This window comes from Melozone crissalis, unplaced genomic scaffold (genome assembly GCF_028551555.1).
Source record: "Melozone crissalis strain CALT ecotype California unplaced genomic scaffold, PUWL_Pcris_2 ptg000006l_1, whole genome shotgun sequence".
NCBI lineage: Eukaryota > Metazoa > Chordata > Aves > Passeriformes > Passerellidae > Melozone > Melozone crissalis.
The window spans coordinates 33,215,080-33,237,994 of record NW_026535784.1 but is presented as its reverse complement, the minus strand read 5'-3'; the positions used below and the strand labels follow the sequence as shown (position 1 = coordinate 33,237,994).

The 22,915-nt window shown below is 36.0% G+C and overlaps 1 protein-coding gene across 1 annotated transcript in view; it reads left to right on the top strand.

Moving 5' to 3' along the window:
- The window catches only part of TLL1 (tolloid like 1), a 123,722-nt gene that overhangs the window by 55,278 nt on the left and 45,529 nt on the right, over positions 1–22,915 (top strand). Inside the window, exons 3-8 of the mRNA XM_054295679.1 lie at positions 3,593–3,673; positions 5,782–5,934; positions 7,938–8,055; positions 15,159–15,337; positions 17,050–17,155; positions 20,065–20,189. Of these exons, the coding sequence (XP_054151654.1) occupies positions 3,593–3,673; positions 5,782–5,934; positions 7,938–8,055; positions 15,159–15,337; positions 17,050–17,155; positions 20,065–20,189 (762 nt within the window). The remainder of the gene's footprint in view (positions 1–3,592; positions 3,674–5,781; positions 5,935–7,937; positions 8,056–15,158; positions 15,338–17,049; positions 17,156–20,064; positions 20,190–22,915) is intronic.

Genomic DNA, 22,915 nt, shown 5'->3' with positions numbered 1-22,915 from the left:
TGAATTGAGGAACAGAAACTTGTAGGAAGATTAGAGTCTACTCTGCAGGTGGTCATGTGGGAAAGGAAATTGTACAAAGCTTTGATTTCATCACTGAAAGTTCCTGATAGCAGAGCCCAAACACACTATGGAGAACATATGTGGTATCCTGGAGGCAAAATTGGAAGCCTAGCATTGCAACCTATCCTTTTGCTTTTTTTTTACTGTTTCATCCATTTCTGTACCCAGACCTAGAGGAAACACTAGAGTGTGTTCATCACCCTTGCTAGGCATGCAAAAAACTAAAAAGCCAACTATATATTTGACATTTTAATAATGTTTCTATGCTATTGTTAACATGCAATGCATTAGCACCAGAAGCTGCAATCTGATTAACAGAGGCAGCTGGGTATTCAGACAGATAGATAAAGAGATTTTTTTAATGTGTAAATGTCTGTTTGCAAGAGAGAAAACATAATCCATGCCTAAATGGATGTCTGTCTAATGTCTAAAAATATTTATGCTTTCAGGCTGTGATTAGTAAATTGATAACTGAGAATTTGTAAACTTTCAGATACAAAAAAAGCCAACTTACTGAGAAAAATTCTGGAAAAAATATTATTAAAAATGTAAAAATTTATTACTGAAATTCGTTTTCTGCTAAGCATGTTTTATGTATGCCTGAACTAAGCTACCATAACTTATTCCTGATATGTGGAAAAAAATTTTTAGACCAAAGAATCAATTTTGAATTTAAGCTTTCAATATTGATATATTTAAAAATATTTTTATTCATTCTAGGTAGATACTGTGATTAGAGTATTTTTATGACAACTTGAAAATTTATCTCCTTTACATCTACTTGTTTTTCCAAAACAGGAAAACTTTTGATCATCGAGATCTGGACTAGATCTTAAAATGCTAATAGAATTAGTGGTCTCCCTGCTCTCCTGTCCTCCAACCAAATAGTTTTAATTGCCTTTGGAGATATCTCAGGCACTAGTTTTGTTGAAAAAATGCAGAACAACATCGGTCATTTCCCCTTAAAGTGGGGCCAGACAAGTGATTTCTTTGGCTTGCTGACTCCCACTTCTTTTTGCTTTTCTACTTTTGAACTGCAAAATTGGTATTATTTTTTAATTTCCACACAAATATACAAATTTCTAAGCATTTAAAAATTATATTTAATTTTATAATACTTGGTTTTTTTCCCCTTTTTTATCTGTTTTTTGACATACACATTATGTTTTCTTGTGGATGGTATCCTATTCAGGATATTGAATCACCCCATTAAGTATTGCCAATGCATTTGCATCAGTTGTTTCTACCTTTATTGCACAACAAGAGTCAATGCAATTGTGATCATTAGTGGGACTAAACTTTAGACAACAAACTCTCCTAAGTTAATGACTTCATAACTGCTCTCAGTGAACCTTCAACATTCTTGATCTTTCCAAAAAGAGCACTAGAGAAGTCAATTTACATACACACTTCACGTATGTAATTTAGCAACTGGAAAAGGAATAAAAGCAATCCTAGGTATCTGTAATCTAGAATACAAAATTTAGTCTTTGTTACAGACACAATGGCAATGAATTGTAAGCTTGATTTCTGAGCAATTTCTATTGTAGATTTTCACAGACTAAAGGTGATATCAGGTAGAAGGATTAGATAGTTGGTTGTAAACCATCAAAAGGAAGTAGTGGAGTCACAGTCGTTATTGCAACTCTAATTAAAATCCTGAGCCTCACAGGCTGTGATTCACATTGTGTGACTGCTCCTTTTCGTGAGGATTATCTGCCTGGATTTGCAGGGTCAGATAATCTGTGAGCTTCTTGGAGTATGGCTCTGTCATTTCATTTTTCATTTTGTACAAGCAAAATGCATAATCACCGTAAACAGAAAAAAAGAGTAAAGCTGATAACATTTGTGTCTATAGTTTTATAACTCCAAACTGCCAAAAGTATCCTCCTTATCCTGCCTGAATTATGAGAAGATGCAGCAAATAGGAATTAAAACTTTTTTAGTCTATATGGCTTGGCAAGGTTGCATGAGAGACAGCTTAGTTAAGTGAGAGACTTTTTCTTTGGTTTTTCACTAAATGAAATACACAGACTGCAATAAGACAGAAGAGTGTTTTGGGTTATTTTCCCCCTATAAACATAGTATAACATAGTATACTATGGATTCTTTAGGCGTTTTATGTTTGACAGTTGATGCTTATAATGATTTTTTAAATATTTATTTGGAATGCTTGGCTATAAGCCTTATTTTAGAAGATGAATGTGAACATGAGAGACAATTACATTAATGATGATCCATGTTCTATTCTCTGCACTTTATGTTATAGTTACCCTGTAACTTGTTGGAAAGGAATGTGTTGATCTATTACCTCATCTATTTAAAATGTTTTTAAAAATTTGGAGAATTTTTCCCAAGAGAGCCAGCAGCTATATGACAGTGTAATGCAAATAATTAGGCACGTTGTTATTCACTGAGCAGCCACACACTCACTTGCCTTATAGGGAATTTTCTCATCTGTAATATGAATTCAAGTTGCTGCTTAAAAAATATTTTCTGCGTAGATATTAACATTTGTTATAGAAAGTTGGGAAATGCCTTTTTAGTGGTGCTGGAGGTTTCAGTGGTCTGGTTTTTCGTATATTTTTACCTTTTCAGTTGTTAAAGTAGTTTAGAAACTCTCTTGTCCTATAACAAGTATTGACTTGTAAAATACAGCTTGCTGCAAACCTCTAAAATCACAAAACTTTCAGAACAATTCTGCATTATTTAATTGACTCATGTAGTGTAGTCAGTGTTATTGCTTCTGCCTTACTGGTGTTTGAAAAGCCACTTGTAGCTGCAAAAGGTTTATGTGTGAAGGGAGGATGTAGCAGACTCAGATACAGTAAACCCAGAAATGTGTTTTATTTCTGTAAATGGCATGGTAAATGTTAAAATAAACTACTTCCTATCTTAGGCTTTCATTGACTGCTGTAATTACACAGACATATATGTGTGTATACCTGCCAGGTCTTACTACAGTATACACCAACATGTGATGTTTCAAGGCCTTAAAAGTGCATTGACATCTCTATTTGCATGCTAGCAAAGAAAAACAAATATTTCATGGCAAAATCAACCATATTAAGTTTTGCTGGGTTGGTTTGTTTGTTTGTTTTCTGATGGAACTTTGACTGTTTGCTTTTTCTCCTTCCCCTCCCTTGAAATGAGAAAATTATGGAATGCATTCAGGAAATTTCTTTGAGAGTAACCCTTTTAGCTGTCAATCAATATGGCTCTGAGGATGTCAAGGTCAGCAGGAAGAAAAAAAGCTCCAAATAATAATTAGATGATGTAATTGTCATGACTTGCCTGAATAACAAAGACATGTTGGCTTATATTCATGGAATGCATATTAGAAAAATTTTCAGCTAATCGTGTTTTTATCACATTGTCAAGAGTACTTGAAATGTTTTTATGGAAATTATCGAAGAATATGAAGCTTCGTTTAGGATGCCTCTCTAGGCTGATATGGTTGCTGTGTGTGTAAAATTCCACAGTTTTAACTTTTGGAAATTCCTTTTTTTTTTTTTTTCTTTTCTTTTTGAAGGTGGCTTTGGAGAGCATGGAATGTCAAAAAAACGCGGTGCCCTCTATCAGCTTATAGAGAGGATAAGAAGATTTGGCTCTGGTATTTTCACTGTTTAAATTAGCAAGTTGCCTGATGTGATAGTGTATCATAACCATTAATGATGATAGTACTTTAACACTTTAAAGCCTTTCTGTATTACTATTGGCATAAACAAATTATAAATTTATTAGTGCAAGAATAGTAATGAAGAGATTAACTCTTTAGAGTTCTTCTTCCAGCATGAAATCTGAAAGCTAAAGCACATAGTTTTAAATGTTATGTTAAAAATTGCTTAACTTTGTTTTATGACTGTGTTCACAGTTATGGGCTTAACTAATGTCAATACAGTGTCTTTTCACTGCAAGTAGACTATGCTGCAAAGCTGCTAATTTAGTTTGTTTCCTACTTTTTTCTGGCTCCAGGTGGGGCACTCTGATGATTCATACTGTAAAGCATTTGTGGTGTGTTGTGCTGAACAAGCATATTTTTATATTCATCATACTCTTGTCAGTATGAATGTAGTTAAATTGAGCAGCACATAGAAGTGGAATCTCCCTTAACTCTGGCTGAGTTTACACTCTGTATTTGATGCAAGAAGACATCACTTTAATGTTGTGTGAAACCTCACTTCAAAAAGGAAATTATATGCAACTCCATTGTAATTGCACCATGTTGTGTTACTCAGAGCACGGTAACTGCCTTTGCAGAGGTGCTTTGATATATAATCTTCATTCTTTAAAGGAGAATTAAAATTTTAATATTGCATAAATTCTTGTCATCTTTTGGGTGCAGTTTGAAATAAATTTCTTGCTTAGACCTCTAAAGAGCACAGATAAAAATAATTTGGAATAGTAAAACATCTAAATAAGTGTGTGATGTGGTTCAGTAATGACTGCATACTAAGTGTAAAAATAGTTTTCCATAAAGAGTCTGCCTATACTATAGACACTGTGTGTGTAATTTCTTGTGTAATTCTCATTTACACACTCATTTAATTACAAAGGTTAATCATTTGCTTTACCTATATATTTGGTTGGTTTTTTTTTTTTTAAACCCTGGAATTTTCTGTATAATTCCTGGTACAATTCCATTTATATGTTGGCTGTCACAAAGGCAGCTTTTCTTCCCAAGTATCAGAGCTTCCTCCCTGCCTTGTGCTGTAGCTTCTTCCTTGTCTTCCTATTGCTGCTCTCTCAGCCTTGGGGCTGTGCCAACATTCCTTACCATGACTCTGCCCTGGAATCATCCCTGATTCTGACATGGTCATTAACACTCAAGTGCAGCTGGTACCACAGGGGATTCTCTCAGAGGGAAAATGTAATCTTCCACCAGGAATAAGAAAAAAGGCTTCATCTGCACTGAGTAGGATTTGTTAACCATTTTTTGAGGGATCTATTTTGATCAACTGGCCAGATCTCCAAACCAACTTACAAATTGTTCAGAAACACCTGTTCTGGTGTCCAAATCCTTGTCTAACTACCCTTTTCCTTTCCTGTTCTCACAGTAGGTTTCAGCTGATTTAGAAAGATTTGCCTGTAATGGGATGAATGGTGGTAGTATCCCTGAAAATGGCAGATGCTTTTTTTCTTATGTAAAGAAATTCCAGCCATAAGTAAAACCTACCTATGGGTTTCCAAATGTTATTTTATGGAAAATGTATGATTTCTTACTGTCCAGTGCTTTAAAGATGGTCATTGTACTTGCTTTTTCCAGATCAGAAAATAAAAATGAGAGGGGTAGTGAATGTCTTGATTAGCTTGAGTCTGTCCTAACTCTGATATTCTTTGCTGGAAAAATCTTCATTTATTTTAAAAAAAGGACCAAAACAAGAGCTGGAGAAAATTGAATGCAAAAAACACCACCACAACCACAGGGAGTGTGATTTCTTAAATATTTTTATAAAATGAGAAAATTTAGTTGCACTTACTCAATGTACATTCCAGTTGATAAACATATGTGCAAGATTGTTACTCTATATATATTCCAAAAAAATAAAGATTCAGACTTCATGTCTTTCTCAGAAAACTGTGTAATAATAGACTGTCATGTAACAGCCATGTCCTGCCTTGAAAGGGTATAAAGAAATCTGAGTTTGACCTGCTAGAAAAGAATTGCTCTCCTTTTTCATGCGTGTGTGATCTCATTCAGTGTTTTAATTATCATTGCAGGTTTTGAGCAAAATAATACATCTAAAGGAAGAACTACTGTAAAATTCTCAGGGAAAAATGAGAAAAACCGATTTCCCAGAGCTGCTACATCACGAACAGAAAGAATATGGCCAGGTGGTGTCATTCCATATGTAATAGGAGGAAATTTCACTGGTAAGCTTTGTGCTTTGTGTGAAAAGAGGAAAGATAATTTTTTAAAAATTGCCTTCTTTTTTTTTTTTTTTTTTTTTTTTAATTTTTAGAAGTGAAGTGAAGTCATACTATGGAAGTCAGTACAGTAGAAGGGTTTCTGTTGGAACAGGCCTGAAGTACATCTGTTTTGAAAATATTAGTCATACTTAATTGTTTTCAAAGGCAAGCTACATAATAAAAAATGTATAGCAACATTTTAGAGAGGGAAAGCTCTGTTTCTTTACCTAATATTTCTTGTTGCACATTTGTTTCCATGAGCCTAAGTAATCGAATGTCAAGAATTTTTTTTTTTTAATGCAGTATATTTAGCACAATAATATCTTCAGTTTAACCAGTGTGACGTATTCTTCTAAACCTATTTCACTTAACAAACTGACTCAAATGTGTTTTGTCGTTCCTCAATTTGGTTTTCAGATGGGTACACACAGACACTGTGTATGACAGAAATAAAGACTGGATGCCCTACGTATAAAATTCTTATCAGAAAACTATAGAAAAACCTAAAACATTTGTTATCCTTGGAAAAGGTAAACAGGTCAATATCAATCTGGATGTAAGAGATAATTTAAAACAAAAATGGAGCAAGGAAAGCAAAGAGATAAGGGAAAATATATGAAACCACATCTTCCCTGTATATGATAATACAGGGAACAAAAAGAAACATGCAAATGCTCACACATTGTATATGTCATTCCTTTCAAAATGACAGCTACAGTCAGGCTTTCAGTTTGGGTATTTACATAGTACTGTGCCAAATGTGACCTTTGCATTAGGATTAGTCTTCTGAAATAACTGTAGGAAACTAAATGAAAGCAGCATATTAAAGATTTTGCCTTTTTCATCATAAAAGATAAATTCTAAAGCTTAGAAAAATATCTTATAGATAAAAGAAAAGGGCAAGATGGGATGGAGTAACCTTTATTTTTTATTTTTTTTTTTAGAATCTGATGTGATTTGAACTTGTTCTTTTTATAAAGTTTCAGGTTTTGTCTGTAAGTTTTAACAAGGTTAGATTTTTTGTTTGAATATCTTATGTTTTAACCTGCAAGGGGAATGTATTTCTGCTAGCATATTTTTGCCAGATAATACTCTTTGTGGATTTTCAGCTCAGAAGAAATACAGATATATTCTCACATGTTGCCTCTATGTCAGTAAGCTTTGTCTTTTGTCACATAATGAAATTACATTGCTCTGCTCTCTGAAGTTTTGTTTTGTGCTGAGAGTTGGCCCGGATGATTCTGCATCTAGGGGATAGTTCTGACCTTTTCTGAATGCATTTCTCATTTTAAAATCAAATATCTAGGTGTGCTTTTACCAAATTCTGAATTTCCCACTTTTGGTGGATCATTTGTTTTCTGAGAGATTTTGATGCAAAGAAGGGGAGACTGGTACCTGTTCACGACAGCCTTATTTTAATCAAATGTTTTTGTATGCCTATTGGCATGGCTTAGATTTAACTGTTGTCCAGACTTGAAGGCTGTAGGATTTTAAAAATTTTTTTTTGTTTCTACTAGATGGATAGCTATGATGTAAAGTTAATCAGTGTTGCTTGTTATTTTACTTTCTGGTTTTTCGGGCTTTTTTCCTCCCCCAGTGTGGTTCACTTGATAGTTTCATCTGGGAAATTGCTTAGTGAATGTTGTGCTGATGGAGGCACATAAGCAATGCTGTATTTCTTCTGCTTCTTCCTCTGGTGTAAACACAGTCGTGATCTTTATGGCAGGGTTTATATTTACTGGGGTGCGTCAGGCAGCGTGAGCCCCCTTGCAGGCACATCTGTTATGACGAACTGATGGCCTGAGTATCCCTTTAGCTGGAATCTTGCCATACACGGGACTGCTGGGACACACAGGGCTTTGTGATTCACTGACTACTTCCAGGCCCATATTCCTAGTACTGGTTGTGAGAAGGAAGGTGCAGCTGGGAGGCTGCTGTGGTTTCACCTGCTGCCTTTGCCGTTGCAGGCACGCAGCGCGCCATGTTCAAGCAGGCCATGCGGCACTGGGAGAAGTACACCTGCGTCACCTTCATCGAGCGCAGCGATGAGGAGAGCTACATTGTCTTCACCTACAGGCCCTGTGGGTAAGTGTGCACCTGTGGGAACACACAGTCCTGCTCTCAGCCTCTGGCTCTCAGCCACATCTGTTAGCTTTGTACCCATAAGGGAATATAAACTTCGCAGGAAAATCAATACTTAATGCATTTCAATGATACATGTGTTCTGCCTGGCTTTTAAGTTCATTAGAACAGGTATGTGTGGTAACTTTGTAAAGTTGCACCTCTTTGGTCTATTTCTAGATAATTTTATCTTAATATATACACATATAGATATGACTTATTTCTTGCTTTCTGTCATGCTTCCAATATTCATATGTGTTGTTCTAAAGGTATTTCAGGTTTATTATTTGTTTATTCTTAGCTTTCTCAATGTCGCATATTTACTGCTGAATTAAATATGGACATCTACCCCAAATCCCTTTTCCAGCTAAATTGTTGTTTGTTGTAATTTTGACTCTTATATTGCTAGACTGTCCTTACCCAGATTTGTTTAATCACCAAATTTATGGCCATTTTGCAGATTCCTTTTTCTGGGTCACTGATGTGTAAAAGTGAACAGAACACTTTTTATTACTCAGGTGTGCAGCTTTCCATTAACCATCATGTTTCAGCTTCAGATATTACTGCTCAAAAATGCCTCTGACAGCTATACTTGCTATTTATTCTGCTCAGAATTCTTAATTTTATATGGCGCTTAGTGAACTTTCTGAGTGCACTGTGTTCATTTCCCAAGAAGAGCGCACACTGCCTTACGGAAATTCTGTACTTCTGACAGTCACCTCCTGTTTGAGTTGCAGGCTCTGCAGTGAGCAGCTCTCTATCTTACTGACTTCCTGATCATTGAGCCCTTTGCACGTCAACTTTTGAATCATAATAGGATAGAGTAGTGAAAAAAATTTTTGGGACCTCCTTGTGTTGTAGGAATGATCCTGGATGTATTTAATTTATAACCTCTAAAACTACATGTAGAATTATCTGTTTGAAGCACCCATTGTATTTTTCTTAAGGTATAGGACAGCATAATAAAATCTACTCCTAGTCTACTTTTGAAAGTACAAAGAAAGCATTGCCTTTGCCCCTGAAAGTCTCTGAGCCTCAGATCCTTGCAGCAGGGGAGCTTATTCTGTCATGCTCTTGTACCACTGTAGGTTTGCTGTAGACTTCCCTTAAAAACAGTGCCAAATGAAATGGACTTTTGTTCTTGGCCAGCATGGACATTATTTTAGTTAACGACAGCCCTGAGATAGGATTCACCCATTAAGTAAGATTCAGGGATACTGATACACAGTTGGAAGAAAAATGGAAAGCAGAGCATAATCATGATAGTTCCCTTGCGCTCACAGAGGCAGAAAGCAATTTAAACGGAAGAATGTGGAAAGTGTGTTTTCAGGCACTCTAGAAAGAGATCTATGGGGGTATCTGCCAAATGTAAATCCTACAACTTCAAAATACCCAAGGCCAAATGACAAAAAGATCTCTCCAGCCAAAGAACTGTTCCTTAGGCTGCTTGATATTTCATGAGATCAAATCACTTCAGGGGAAAGTGGGATTAAAACCAGCTTTAACCAGAAGGTTGGAATATACTCAGTATCCATCCCCAAAGTCTAGATTGCTCTTTGTCATTAATGTTGCTTAATTGAAGGGTACTGTGCAAAACAGAGATAATTTACCAGGGCTGTAACAAGTTTAAAATAAAACCAAAGAAGAGAGTGGCTGTGAAAAGTCCATCATTGATGAAATAAAGCCAGGCCAAACAGAAGGAACAGCTGAATGATTTTTCTGGGGGCCCACAAGTCATTTCAGGAAGACCCAGATAAATAGGGACATGCATTCTCTGGTGAGCAGGAACTGTGCACTACCCACCAGCATCCAGTGCTGACGCAGGATTTTCCACGGAAAGAGCCCAGACTGAAGTGACACCAAACCAACTGCAAACGCTCTCTGCTGCATGGCCAGTCTCATTGAAACTGATCTTCAGCTCTTTCCCATGGCACCCTGCTGTGTTGGTTTGTTAGCACATTGTGTCAGTATTGTTTGTACTACCATGGCAGCTAACGTTCACAGATGGCGGAGACGTTATTGTACTTAGCACTGTTGAAATTAAAAGCTCAATGATAAACCCTGCCCCAAAGAGCACACAGTCAAAACATAACACATTAGCTGAAACAAAGTGGATAGTCATATATGTGGAAATTCAGGTGGTAGTATCTACAAAAGTCTCATATGACAGCATTAGCACGCTAGCAAGTGAAGTGTTACTGAGCCTTTGTAAACAATAAGGATATTTTGGAGTATAATGCATCACATCTTGAAACAGTTCATGGGAAGATCATCCCAGAAAAGCAGTGATTAAAAAAGCATATTTGAAATATAGCAGCTGGTTATAAGAGATACATGCCTTACTTAAAGTTGAGAGGTTCCATATCAGCAAGGAACAAGAGATAAGTTTTGATTATCATAGACCCATAGGACTGCAAGGGATCTCAGAAAGATGTCTAATGTATTCTTAAGACAGAAACAGTTATTCCTATATCGTTACTGATATATGTTTATTTAACTTGGTTCTAAAAACCTGCAGAAATGAATATTTCACAGCCTTCTAGGAATTGTATTGCTCAGCATCCTCAATATAAGAATTGTAGGAAGTTTGGGCAGCATTTTTTTGGCATAGCTAAACAAGGTGTTTTTTACTGCAATTAAAGGACGTTAATTTTTTTTCCTTATGGTCGTAGAAAAGAAATTCCTTTTACTTTTTGAAGAAATCAATTGTATAGTTTGATACTGTTGTTAAATCCCCCTCTGTTCTATATTCTTGTGGGCTAGAAAAAAATTCATTTAATCTTTCCTGGTAAATAATGTTTTCTAGGCCTTTAATCACACTGCTCTTTGAGATTCTTTTCAGCTAGTCCACATCATTCTTGAAACTGATAGCCCCAAATCTAGGGCATATTTATCCACATAAGTTGTCAGTTCTGCTGAGCCAGTGCAAGAGATCATTCATATAATTTGTAGCCTCTCCTTCTTGTTAGGTACCTAAGCACAGTGCTTCCCTGTTTCTCAACAGCTGCCATGTTCAGCGCATGGTTGGTTGGGATGTCATTCCAAAAAAGAGCCAGAGGTCTTTCTACAGCAGACACCCCATCATTGGTTCCAGTCTTTACCAGGTTTTGCACATCTTAAGATGTCAAGTAATTCCATATTTCCCTTTCCAGATCTCTTGTATAATTTCCTAAAGGTGCTTGTCTTCACTGTATTTAGCAGTGTCTTCTATGAGTGCAAGCTTAAAAAGTGTTTTCTCTGTCTAACTTCATGTAATACTCCAACCAGCTTTATATCCCCCTTGATATCAGCTTCTCTAGTTTCCTTACAGAGTTCAGAAAAATGTCAAAAGCTTTATGGCCACATCCCTTCTTGCCATGAGAATAATTAAATCTGCTGAAGTTGTAAGCTACAATTATTTTCCATCATGTCTGGTTTATTTAACCTGAGTTTGATAAAAGTTAATTATTAAAATATGGTTTAATAATATAGCTGAATCACTAACTCACTACTTTGAAATTTTCTAATTAGTGATAGTCATTTATATCCATAAACTGCAGATATGAAAATAAGAATATAATATTAAGATACTAGGGTTTGTGATTCTACTATCAAGCAGTGTACACTAGCATTAATACCAATTACAACAAGTATTTATGCATCTAGTTGATTAGGGCAAAAAAAACTCTACTTGGTAACAGACTCAAAACACTATTTGCTCTCTACTGCTTCTCTATCCTTGTGTTTCTTCCTATCAAACTGGAAGGGCCCAAATACGCAGAAAAGTGCACTTTTCTGCATGCAAAGCCAAAAAAGGGATATTGGGATGGCATCTAGTCACTATGTGTTAATAAATATTATTGAGTACAAGATCAAGCTTCTTTTTATGTAGTAGAACAAAAAAGAAAGGAGCATTTATATTGTTTTAGTAACTTAGTATGCTTTTGATCTTAGTTTGTTCTCCATTAGAAGACTTATACAATTTTTATGATAAAATTCAGGTGACTTATTGCAATCGCTGCTGTATCCTCTTGTTCAAGTATTTGACAGATCCATTTGAGATACAGGAAAATAAAATCTCTTTCATATGCTTCTCCAAACATTGTAGAGTGAACAGATGAATATTTTAATGTCTTTGAACTTGCCAGTGTGTTAAAAAGGCATTGCAGGTAAGTTCTTAAAGTTGGTGAAGCAGGTAAATTCATTGCCTGAGGTGCACTTTTGTAGCATGCTTCAGCTAAAGAACATGTTATAAAAGGTGCTCAATCACTCTTATAAAATGAGAAGAAACCAGAGTTGTGCCAAATAGTCTGTGCATGGGGAAGGGCTGACTCACGCTCTCAGGAGTTAAATAACCCTGGCAGCTGGCACAGCTTCCCTGCTGGCTGTGCTGTGGCTCCTGTGTGCAGGAGGAGTGTGATCAAGGCACAGGTTGGCACAGTCTAGAGCATGGTGTGCTGACACAAACGGTGAGGGGGGGTTTATATAAATACACTGGGATAAGCAGCTGTTAGCTGAGGAATGCTGGTTGTAGTATTGGGGTGGGCATCTCCACTGATCAGATAAAGATGCAGGAGACACTTCTGCTATCACAAGTCCTCTTGGGGCAGTGAATCAGGACATTTAGTAAGCATGATTGTGTCTTGATTCCTGAGAAAAGGCAAATTCATCAAGCCAGTATCTTCTTTGTATAGGTGGAGTTATATCTGTGATTGAAAGAGGTGTTTTCACCAAGAACACTCTGCTTCCTGAGTGATAATTTGTTTGGAAATTTTGTGAACCTCTTTCTCTTGCTTTGTGGAACATAAAGGTGATCATACACAATCCTAGTATGCTTATGAAATTCATTCTCACCTTCATACAGTAGCGCCATGACAAGCTGATGTTGTGGTCTATGATTTTTATATTGTCACATTTTCAAGGGTGCAGATTTTTTAAAAAAGGACAACATTGACTCTACCTGAGTCTCTCTTCCTTTGTATCAAGAGTATTTTTGATGGTAGTTGTGAAGTAGTATTACTTTAAAGAATGAGCTTATTGTTCCATTCATTTCACTTTCTCTATGTCATTTGTTTCTCATTGCTCACTGTCATTGATCAGCTAGACTGATTAAATGGAATTAGAGATTCATAAATAGTTACTGTCTCCAAATGCTGTCTGGTGCAATAAAGATTAAAGAGATGAGCTTTAAAACCTGCCAGTTGATTCAATTTAAGGGGTGTGACAAGTGCTTATACAGCACAGAGATCTTGTTTTTTTTCTTTGTCAAACACTTCTGGGGTCAAACCCATAATATTACAAGTTAATGTACTTCATAGACTTTTTAAATTTTAGTTTTTCTTATTCTTTGTCTCAGTGCAATTGTTGAAGTAAATTGTTGTAGCTTAATTGGATGTATCTGGTGTGCTTGACAAGACATTCAACCTAGCAAATCCTAATGACCCTCTGTAAGTGTGAACTGCTGCTGTTATTTTAAGACTTGGTGTTAATTCTGTTTTCCTTGGCATGTAAAGAAACGCTAAATAAATGTCTTGATATTTTCTAGGGAGTACTTGAAATCTGTCAAGTAACCAGTGTAAGGGAACTCTCACCCTCTGGCTGCTTACTTTTTAGGAGCAGGTTAGCATTAAAAAAATAATTCCCAATATGTTGGGGTTTAGATGTACAGTGTTAGACAACCTAGAGGAATATTATGTAGAATATTGCAATTAATTTTTTTCTTCTGAAAAAAGCCTTCTTTAAGATCTGTCAGATGAGGTGGCCTAAGTCATTAAACACATTTGAGAATGCTCAATCTTTCTTTTTCATTATTATTATAGGAGTAAAATGTTAAATTATTTTGTCAGACACCTAAAAATATATCTGATTTATGGAATACCACTAAAAGCTTTCAGAGGTGATCTAAAACATAGTCTTAAAAAGTTAGACCCTCATTTGGTCCAAAAGAAGTAAGACAGACAGGAAGAGAAACTATAGTTAAAATCTTATTTTATTTTTTTGCCCTTGTTATCAGTAGTGTCAATAAAGGTAAAGCAGGAGATTTCACAAAAGGTACTAATTATAATAATTTATTTTTCACTTTTTCCTTTATATCTGTTCATCTCCAAAATATCACTGTGAAAAAAAATATATTCAATATATAGAGAAATTTTTTGGTCCCCAAATATATCTTTTCTTGCTGAAGCATGTAATGTATATGAAGTCAATAAAATAGACACGTTAAAACTATTGAAAATGGGTTAAATAGTCTACGATTTTAGGTCTCAATAACCCATTGATTTGTTTTAAGCCATAAATAATCATTGATGTTCTTTAGTTCTGCATTGCAATTTTTCTCTGTAGAGTTTCCACACAGTGGCCAACATGAAGGCTCTGCAGAAGTGTTTAAACTGTTTTAAACAAAAGGATTCTTTCTGCCATTTGACAATTATATGTCCTTATCCTGACTTTATTCTCATCAATCCCTTGCTCTGCAATCATGTGTTGTATTAAGATCATAAAGATTTTTAACTACAAATTAAATCCCAGGACTTGTGTATTTAAATGTATTGACTCTTCAAGGTGATTCGCAGGATTATAGGTGAATGGAAAACTAAATAGGTTAAAATTGGTTGCATGGTTGGATTTGAAGGGTTGTGGTAAATAGATTGGACTCAAGCTGTGACTGAAAGTGCAGTATCATGGGCTTATCCGGTGACCTGGCATTATTAACATTACTGTCTGTGACCCACAAAGACATGGTGGTGCATGCTGCCATCAGAGCATTGCTTTTTATTATTTTGCTGAAAACAAGTTTCTGTGTCATTCTATGGGATGACTGAATAGACTGTCATGACACTGAGAATTCTGTTGATCAAAGCTGACATCTTTTAAGACATTGAATAATACCCAAAAATGCCCCACTCGTGTATTTTGAATAATCAGCTGTTCTTGTAGAAGATCTAGAGTTTGTGAAACATCTGAAATTACATTGTACATTTAACTGTTGAATCTTTATATAGTATTTTGTTAAGTTTTAACTGAATTTGCTATGTGGTTTGTAGACATATGTAAGAAAATGTACATCTGTGTTTGTATTTCAATTACAGGTGCTGTTCTTATGTGGGTCGAAGGGGAAATGGTCCTCAGGCTATATCTATTGGCAAGAACTGTGATAAATTTGGCATAGTTGTCCATGAGTTGGGTCATGTGATAGGTTTTTGGCATGAACATACACGACCAGACCGTGATGACCATGTCAGCATCATTAGAGAGAACATCCAACCTGGTGAGATATTCTGACAATTATTTTGGAAAGCAAAGCTCATGTATTTGTTTTTGATGTTTTCTTCACCTGCTCAACTCCATTGGAACTGAGTGCTGAATAGCTGAAATAGCAATTATACCTGCTATTCTTTTCCCCTTGACTGATCTCAAATTGATTGACAAATAAAACACTGAAATTATAGTATAATATTTTCCAAAAGTCTGGACAAGTAGCAGGCTATTAATATAGAGGGCTAGAAGGAGCAAAATAACAATCATGCACAAAAACTTTGAAAGAAGCCACTGCTCTTAAGGCTCTTTATGAGTCCTATTTCTGTGCTTGAGGAAGGACATTTCTCTTGTAGGCTTTAGTGAATGATAAGTAGAAATATGTCTGCAGCTGCTCAAGGGGCTTTGACCTGGGAGGGTAAGGTGAAGAACTTTCAATCTATGGCAGACAGGCACAGATCCTGCAGTTTACATTCTGTTCACCTCACTCTCTACAGAGCATGCAGCTTCAGTCAGTGACCTTGGTGTTGTTGAGATAAAACATCTGAGGAACTTGAGAAATTTAAACTGTGACTGTCAGCTCTTTGCCACCCTAGCTGTTTGTGCCCTTGCTTGTGTTGGGTAGGCAAGATGGGAGGGAAGTAGGCTTGGAGTAGCTTAGAGTATTTGTCTGTTTCTTTAGAAAATATTTTAAAATATTTGAGATACAATGAGTTTTTGCCACTTCATCTAGGACTTGGAAGGAGACTGGCAGCTGATACACACTCCCTTAAGTCTCTAAAGTTCCGAAATGTCACGCATGTTTGAGCCTTCTTTCTTGTCTCACTGTATTATTGACTTGTGCAGATGCCATAAGAGCTCCTCCCCTTTTCTTTTACTATGATGAGAAAATCAGCTGGAGTGCCACCCTCAGCAACATGCTCTCTCTTTCAGTTGTTTCTCTGGTTTCTGACTGAAACTACTTCTTGTGGTGTGGCATGTGCTTGAGGATCACTAAATGGGATCAGGAAGCCATGGCCACTGACACGTTTGGTTTTTGTTATATTATGCAGCTTATGTTGGTTAAAATGTTAATGTCACTGCAGGGCCTTTTTGCAAGACTCCAGTGGGAATATGAACTGGAGTAAGGAGTGCTTTGTATTGCTGATGTACTGATTAGGTCAAAGAACTTAGGGTGTGGAATTATGAACTAAGTATAATTCCTTTTCTCCTGTTCTGCTCTTGTTAATTTGCAACAGCTGGATGTTGAAAATGTGACTTTGTAGTGTCTGCATTACATGAAGCCTCACAGAGAAAGCTTCAGACTTTGCTGAAGCCGAGTCTCCAGTAGTTTACTGCTGGATTTAGTATCCGGTCTAATGAGTGAGGAGGGTTCGTCTGGAGTCTTTGCTGTCAAAATGATTTCTTTTAGGAATTAAGAACCAACCAGAAATTTGTATGGACTATACATGTAGCAGCATCATGATGTGTGGGGCCTTAATGTGTTGGTTGTGTGAAACTAGTCTTTCGAAATCCAAATATACAAATTTGATGTGTGTTTCAGAAGATGTCTGCCCTATCAGTTAAGGGGGCGGAGTAAAGTTGCACACTTCCTCCCAAATTGCAAAGATTTATGAATGTCAGTGAGTAATTAGGTTAGGATCTTTGTTGGTTTTCTTTTCATGTTTGGTTTTTATCTTTACAGAAAAAGATATTAAAGAATCTATAATTATCAATCATTTGTAGGTCAGGAATATAACTTTTTGAAGATGGAGCCTGGAGAGGTGAACTCCCTGGGGGAACCATACGACTTTGACAGCATCATGCACTATGCCAGGAACACCTTCTCAAGGTTGGAGTCTCAGGTTATACCTTTTGGCTTTTAATTCTCTTCCTGTGTGTGAATGCTAAGAACTATGCTTTTTGAAGTATTTTTAAATCCCTTAAAATGTCCCTTGCGACATAATATTCCTACAGCAGTCAAAGCACAGCTTGTTTATTTTAAGTCAAAATAATTTAATTATATTTGAAAATGCGTTTCTTTTCTGTTCAGTTTCAAAGCAGCCTTTTGATCTTGCCTTAGTTCTTTAGATTTTCAGACAAGATAAACTGGAAACATCATTTCATATGATACTCACTTTCTTTTTGTGTCCACAAAAATTTGAATTCAGAAAAATCAAATGAGTGAAATGGCTAGGAATGCTATGTGTAACGTGATCTGTTTTCTAAAAGAAAAATACATCTCCTTTGATGCATGGAGTTTCATAGCCATGGATTATGCAGGTAGAGCACAGGTTATTTGGACATCTACCACGCAAGCCTCAGCCTTTGTTAAGGACTGCAGTCAAGCATTTATAACAGAGGCTGCAGCCTCCTCTCCTTATTTGTTTGACAGTATTGTTACTGTCATAAAAACCTTGTAGTAAAGACTTCTGCTGGTTTTGCTCTGTCCTGTTGCAGGCTGATCCTTTCTCAGCTCCTTAGTGACTCAGTGGGGTTCTCTCTGAAAGGGTGCAGGGTTGTGGGGAGCTGTACAGTGAGCTGGACTCATAGGTCAGCCCTACCCTAGAGAAAAAGTGAAAGAGGCATTCATCCAGTCTCCTATTGCATTTCATCAGCTAATTATTCTCTAAAGGTACCAGGGTAATGTAAAATTAAAAGAAACCTCCCAAAAACACCCAAGAAAAAGTTGTAGTTTGGAAGGATATATTCTTGGGTGGTTTTCGGTTTTTTGGGGTTTTTTTTTTGGTTTTTTTTGAAAATATTTTTCAAATTCATGCATTTTAAGGTAAAAATACTGGACAATCTGACACTTTGAAGTAAACTGAGGGCCACTAAAACCTCACCAGCCTTTGCAAATTTGTTTGGCTTGTTCTCTCAATATAAATTCTATTATTATATAAAAATCCAACCAAAGGCCCTATTACTCAGCATACACATAATTCACCCCTGGAAGAGCATGGGAATGAGCCACATGAGGTGAGCCAATGAGTCACATTGCTTAATCCAGTTACACATACCATTACCTTAAGGAAGAGATTATAAGAACCTGTATAAAATAGAGTAATTGAACAAGACAGAACCCCCCTGAGTCCTAGGGCAATGACAACATCAAGGTAATTTGATTTGTTGGCCCTGATTTCACCACTTTCCAAGCTGGCAAAAACTAATAGTGCCATGAATAGGCATGCCCTGCCCCAAGGTACAAGGGCTTGTTACTTCATACTGTCTAAAAATAGCCAGCAAAGCCCTGAGGTTGGGTATTGATTTGCACTAATTCATCCTGCAAGCATGAGTGATGCCCAGTGAGGCATAATGCCAGCTGTTTCTTAGACTTTGCTCCCCCAGATAAGTAGTAGGAATCACAAAACATCCTAAAGTTCTTGTCGTGCACAATGATTTTGTTCGTGCTGTATTTAAACTTACAGTACGTTCCTTTTTTAAAGTGCTAAGACATTCAAGAGAGGATTGTTTTCAAAGTTTTTGAATGTATGAAAAGCACCAGTTTGATGTTGTGCTGAAATTGAGTGGAAAATAGAATTATAATTTACAGATGCAATCGCTTTCTAAAGAGTAATGTGCCTTTCTTCTAGAAAATGATTAATGCCGTATGTAGTTTATTTCAATGTTTAGGGTAACATCCTGAGATTATTCTGTCTTTACAAAATTTCTAGTGATGGCTCAAAAAATCTAACTGGATAAAGAGAGCAATATGTACTTGCAATACTCAAAATGGTTCATCAATTTTAATTTAAAAACCAATATGGGTTTATAAATTGTATTCCTAACTACAAGGATCCTTACCATTTGTTAATTTTTGCGTCTATGTTATGTCTGAAGGTACTGGTTTTGCTTTTCAATAAAATCCCTACAGGTATACAGGTGATTATAAATAATTAAATAAAAAGAGACTATAGAAACATACTCTTCTGTTAACTGCTGTTTTATGGGATTTGAAGGATTTTAAATTCTGCAACGTGGTAATAGAATGTAGTTTTGTATCTTAGTCTATTAAAATTTATTTGAGAATAGCAAAATGTTTTAGATCATATTTAAAATCTGGGAAATTTTGAATAAATTGCACATTTGGAACGAGTGTTTTTCTCTGTGATGTCTTGTCATTTAAGATTAATGTCACTAAAATCACATATGGTAAGTTGATATATTTTATTGCGAGGCAAGTAAAGGCTGGCAAGGAAGCATTTCTGTTTTGAAAGTGTCAGCAGTTAGAGTGGAGTTAAATGTCTTACAACACTTGACAGAATCATGATTGGCAAATGTCTTTGACTTTACCTGTCCTCACATGTAAGTCAGACTGTAGAATTTCTTATAAAAACTTTGTTAAAAATAGGAGCTTTGTGATAAAGAATTTTGTGCTAGAGATGAACTTATGTATTTTAATGAAATTGTATATATTTTTTGCCTATATAGCAATAGCTTAATGGCAGTGTCTTTTCCCTGTAAAGTCTTAATAGTAGTTAGAGATCTTCTTCCTCTTTTTTAGTAGAAATAGAAAAGCTGATATGTTAATTGATGTACCAAGAGAAGATTCTTTTTTGGTAACTCTGCATGAAGTTTGCCAACCTGAGAAATTTTATGGCACATTGTCTGCATTTACTGTTCTGTATATTATCCTCTTATTTATGCCAAATGTAAAAACCAGATTTACAAAACAGGTATACATTAATGGAACTCAGACAGTTTTATGAGAGAAACCTGATAGGGTTTTTTGGGGTCTATTTTTATTTTTATTTTTTTTAGGGGCATGTTTCTGGATACCATTCTCCCTTCCCGTGATGACAATGGTATACGACCTGCCATTGGCCAGCGTACCCGTCTAAGTAAAGGAGATATTGCACAGGCAAGGAAGCTGTATAGATGTCCAGGTATTGCACCACAAACAAACAAAAAACCACATACTAGCAACTGTTTGACTTTTTGTTCAAGAGCAATGGTAAACTTTTTGAGTCAGCTGCTCAGTATTCTCTTTCTATGTTGGCAACTGACATAGGCTGCTGAGGAATCGAATCATAAAAAAACCCTTATGGATAAGGTCACTGGAATGCAAAGTACCTAAGGACAGATGAACTGTATGAAACAACATGACATTTCAATCTGCTTTTCTTAGCTGTTCAACAACTAGAAAAATATGTTTAATATCACTTCTGGTTTGCATACTGGGTGGAGTCCTTTATTTGAATTCAAGTTGAGTGCAGAAGGAGCAAAGTGAATTACTGTGAATCCATTATATTTTTTTAAAATGTGTCAATGAAAGAAGCGAGGACAACCAAATTGTAAACTCTTGTGTGGATGAGGTGTTTAGATCTTTCTACAAAATGTCTATAGTTTTAACAGATACATTTAAAATTTAAATATCTTCTGCCTAATTCTGTCATCCTATAATTTGAATGCATATTAATTTTTAATCTAAAAATAATGTGGTTGAGTCGCTATCTGTCTCAGAGACATCAGTGGCAAGCCTGGAGTAACCCAGAGTCAATGCTATGGTTCGTGTTGTTCTCTAGTGCTCTTTCTTCACTAAGTGCTGCCAGAATGGTGGAGATCTCAAAGGAAAAGTTTTTAATCTCATTGCTCTAGTTACTGCTGATACCACTGTAAACCTTTGGTGCCAACCAAAAAAGTTCAGAAGTGCCTTCTCTCAGTCAGAATTTACCAGTAAGATCCTTGTAGGAGGCTGGACATCCCAGCTCTGAGCCATGTAGGCTTGCAGCCATACTGCTCCTCATGGGAATGAATGACATCTCAGGAGCTGTTTCAACTTAGATACATTGCCGCTTTTAACCAACTGATCAACACAAAAGGACTAAAGAAAGCAATCTGTGTTAAAGTAATGGAGTTGCTTCAAGTTTGTACCAGCAGCAATGAGATCTAATGAAAATTCACTGAAATGTGCTTTTCCTTTGTGCTGTAAGCATACTGAATCATACTCTTGTATATACTGAGAGCAGGCACAGGGATTCTGGGCCTGCCAAAGCAGAAACCACTTAAACACCTTTTCTTTAACAACTGTTCCTTTGGGAACAATTTCTGCTCTTTCCTTTTGGTACAGAAAGTACTTTAATAATGACACGCTTGGCAGCAGGATTTCTAATGAAAGCATACAGAGAGTAACAACTTCATGAACAAAAGGAATATGCATATATTTTGATAAAAGACAAGCTTTGGAGGAAAAAGGTATATAAAACTGCTGGGCAAGTAAGAGGTAGTATCTCATGATCATACTGACTTATGAAAGGAAAAAAAAGGAAAGAAATTATAAACTAGTCAGTTTAGTATGTATATAATACTCTAATATGCAGTTTCAAAACTGTAAAAGATGCAACGTACATTTAGAGCTAGTGTTCAAACAGCTGTTCAGAGAAAATATCCTTTTCATATATGTTATGAAAATGTACTGAGAGTTATAATTTCTTTCAATGGCATGAAAGTCTAGTTGAAAGTTCATTTCACAGTATTGTGAAACCACTTTGGTTGTTCAGTAGCAGTTTGCATTTGAAAAGTAAGATTTTTTTGCAGCACCGGTGAACATGGGTCACATGAACAATAAAAATGAATGGTGGTTGAAGGATTACGCTCCTTTTTTGTCACCTAGCTTTGCAAAATTTGGGATAAAATGTATTGGCATTCCAACCTTACTTAAATGAGCCATGCCATAAAAGAAAGTGAGATTTAAGAGAGAGAAAAAGGCAGAAGTTTTTTCTACAAATGGTAACTAGCATACTATTTAAAATGCTATTTTTTCAGTTAATATTTTTAATAGAAGCTGCATAGCTGAATAATGCAACCCAGACTGAATCCAATAAAGAAAGCAAATCTCTGAAAGTTATCTAGTACTTTTCTTCTAATAAATTTTGCAGCAAATACTGAAACGTAAAATTCAGACAGGCATAAACCTTTTGTTTTTATGTAAAGAATCAAATCATCGTTGTAGTACATAGCAATGAAATCCCTGATACTGTGTTGCTTTTGGAGGTATGTTTTATTTCCTATTTCAGACAAAATTATTAATCATGATGCCTGCTTATTATAAAACAGCAATGAATATTTCAATCCTTAATAATATCTGCATTTTTTCATATGTTCATTTGTGCTGCCTTAAATGCAATGCAATGAAAATGCAGAAACCAATGACTTAATCAGCATTTTCCAGAGACCCACACTTCCATGATAAAGAATTTCATAGTATTGTGTGTGTTTTGTTTGGAGTTCTAACTATTTCTGCAAACAATTGCAGGCCCAAGTCCTTTTTTGGGGCCTGTGAACGTGAAGTTGAGCTCAGGGTTGCTGGAAAATACAGGTGATCCTCACAGCAGGGAAGAAGCTGAGCCTTCCAGGGTGTTTTAGATAGTCAGGATAGTCTAGTCTGATAGTATCATTATTCAGGAAGGGGCTTACTGACCAAGAAACAGTTTTGAGACTGGTGAAGCCAGAGTGAGATTTGATAACCTGCCTTTCAGCAGTGGGGTAAGTGCCAGGTCTCTAAAATGTAGCAACAGCAATTTTGGTTTGTTTTTAACTTTTCCTTAGGATTTTTGTAAAAGGAAAATGTAATTGCTGATAGGGATCTGTTACATTTTAAAACCAAATTATA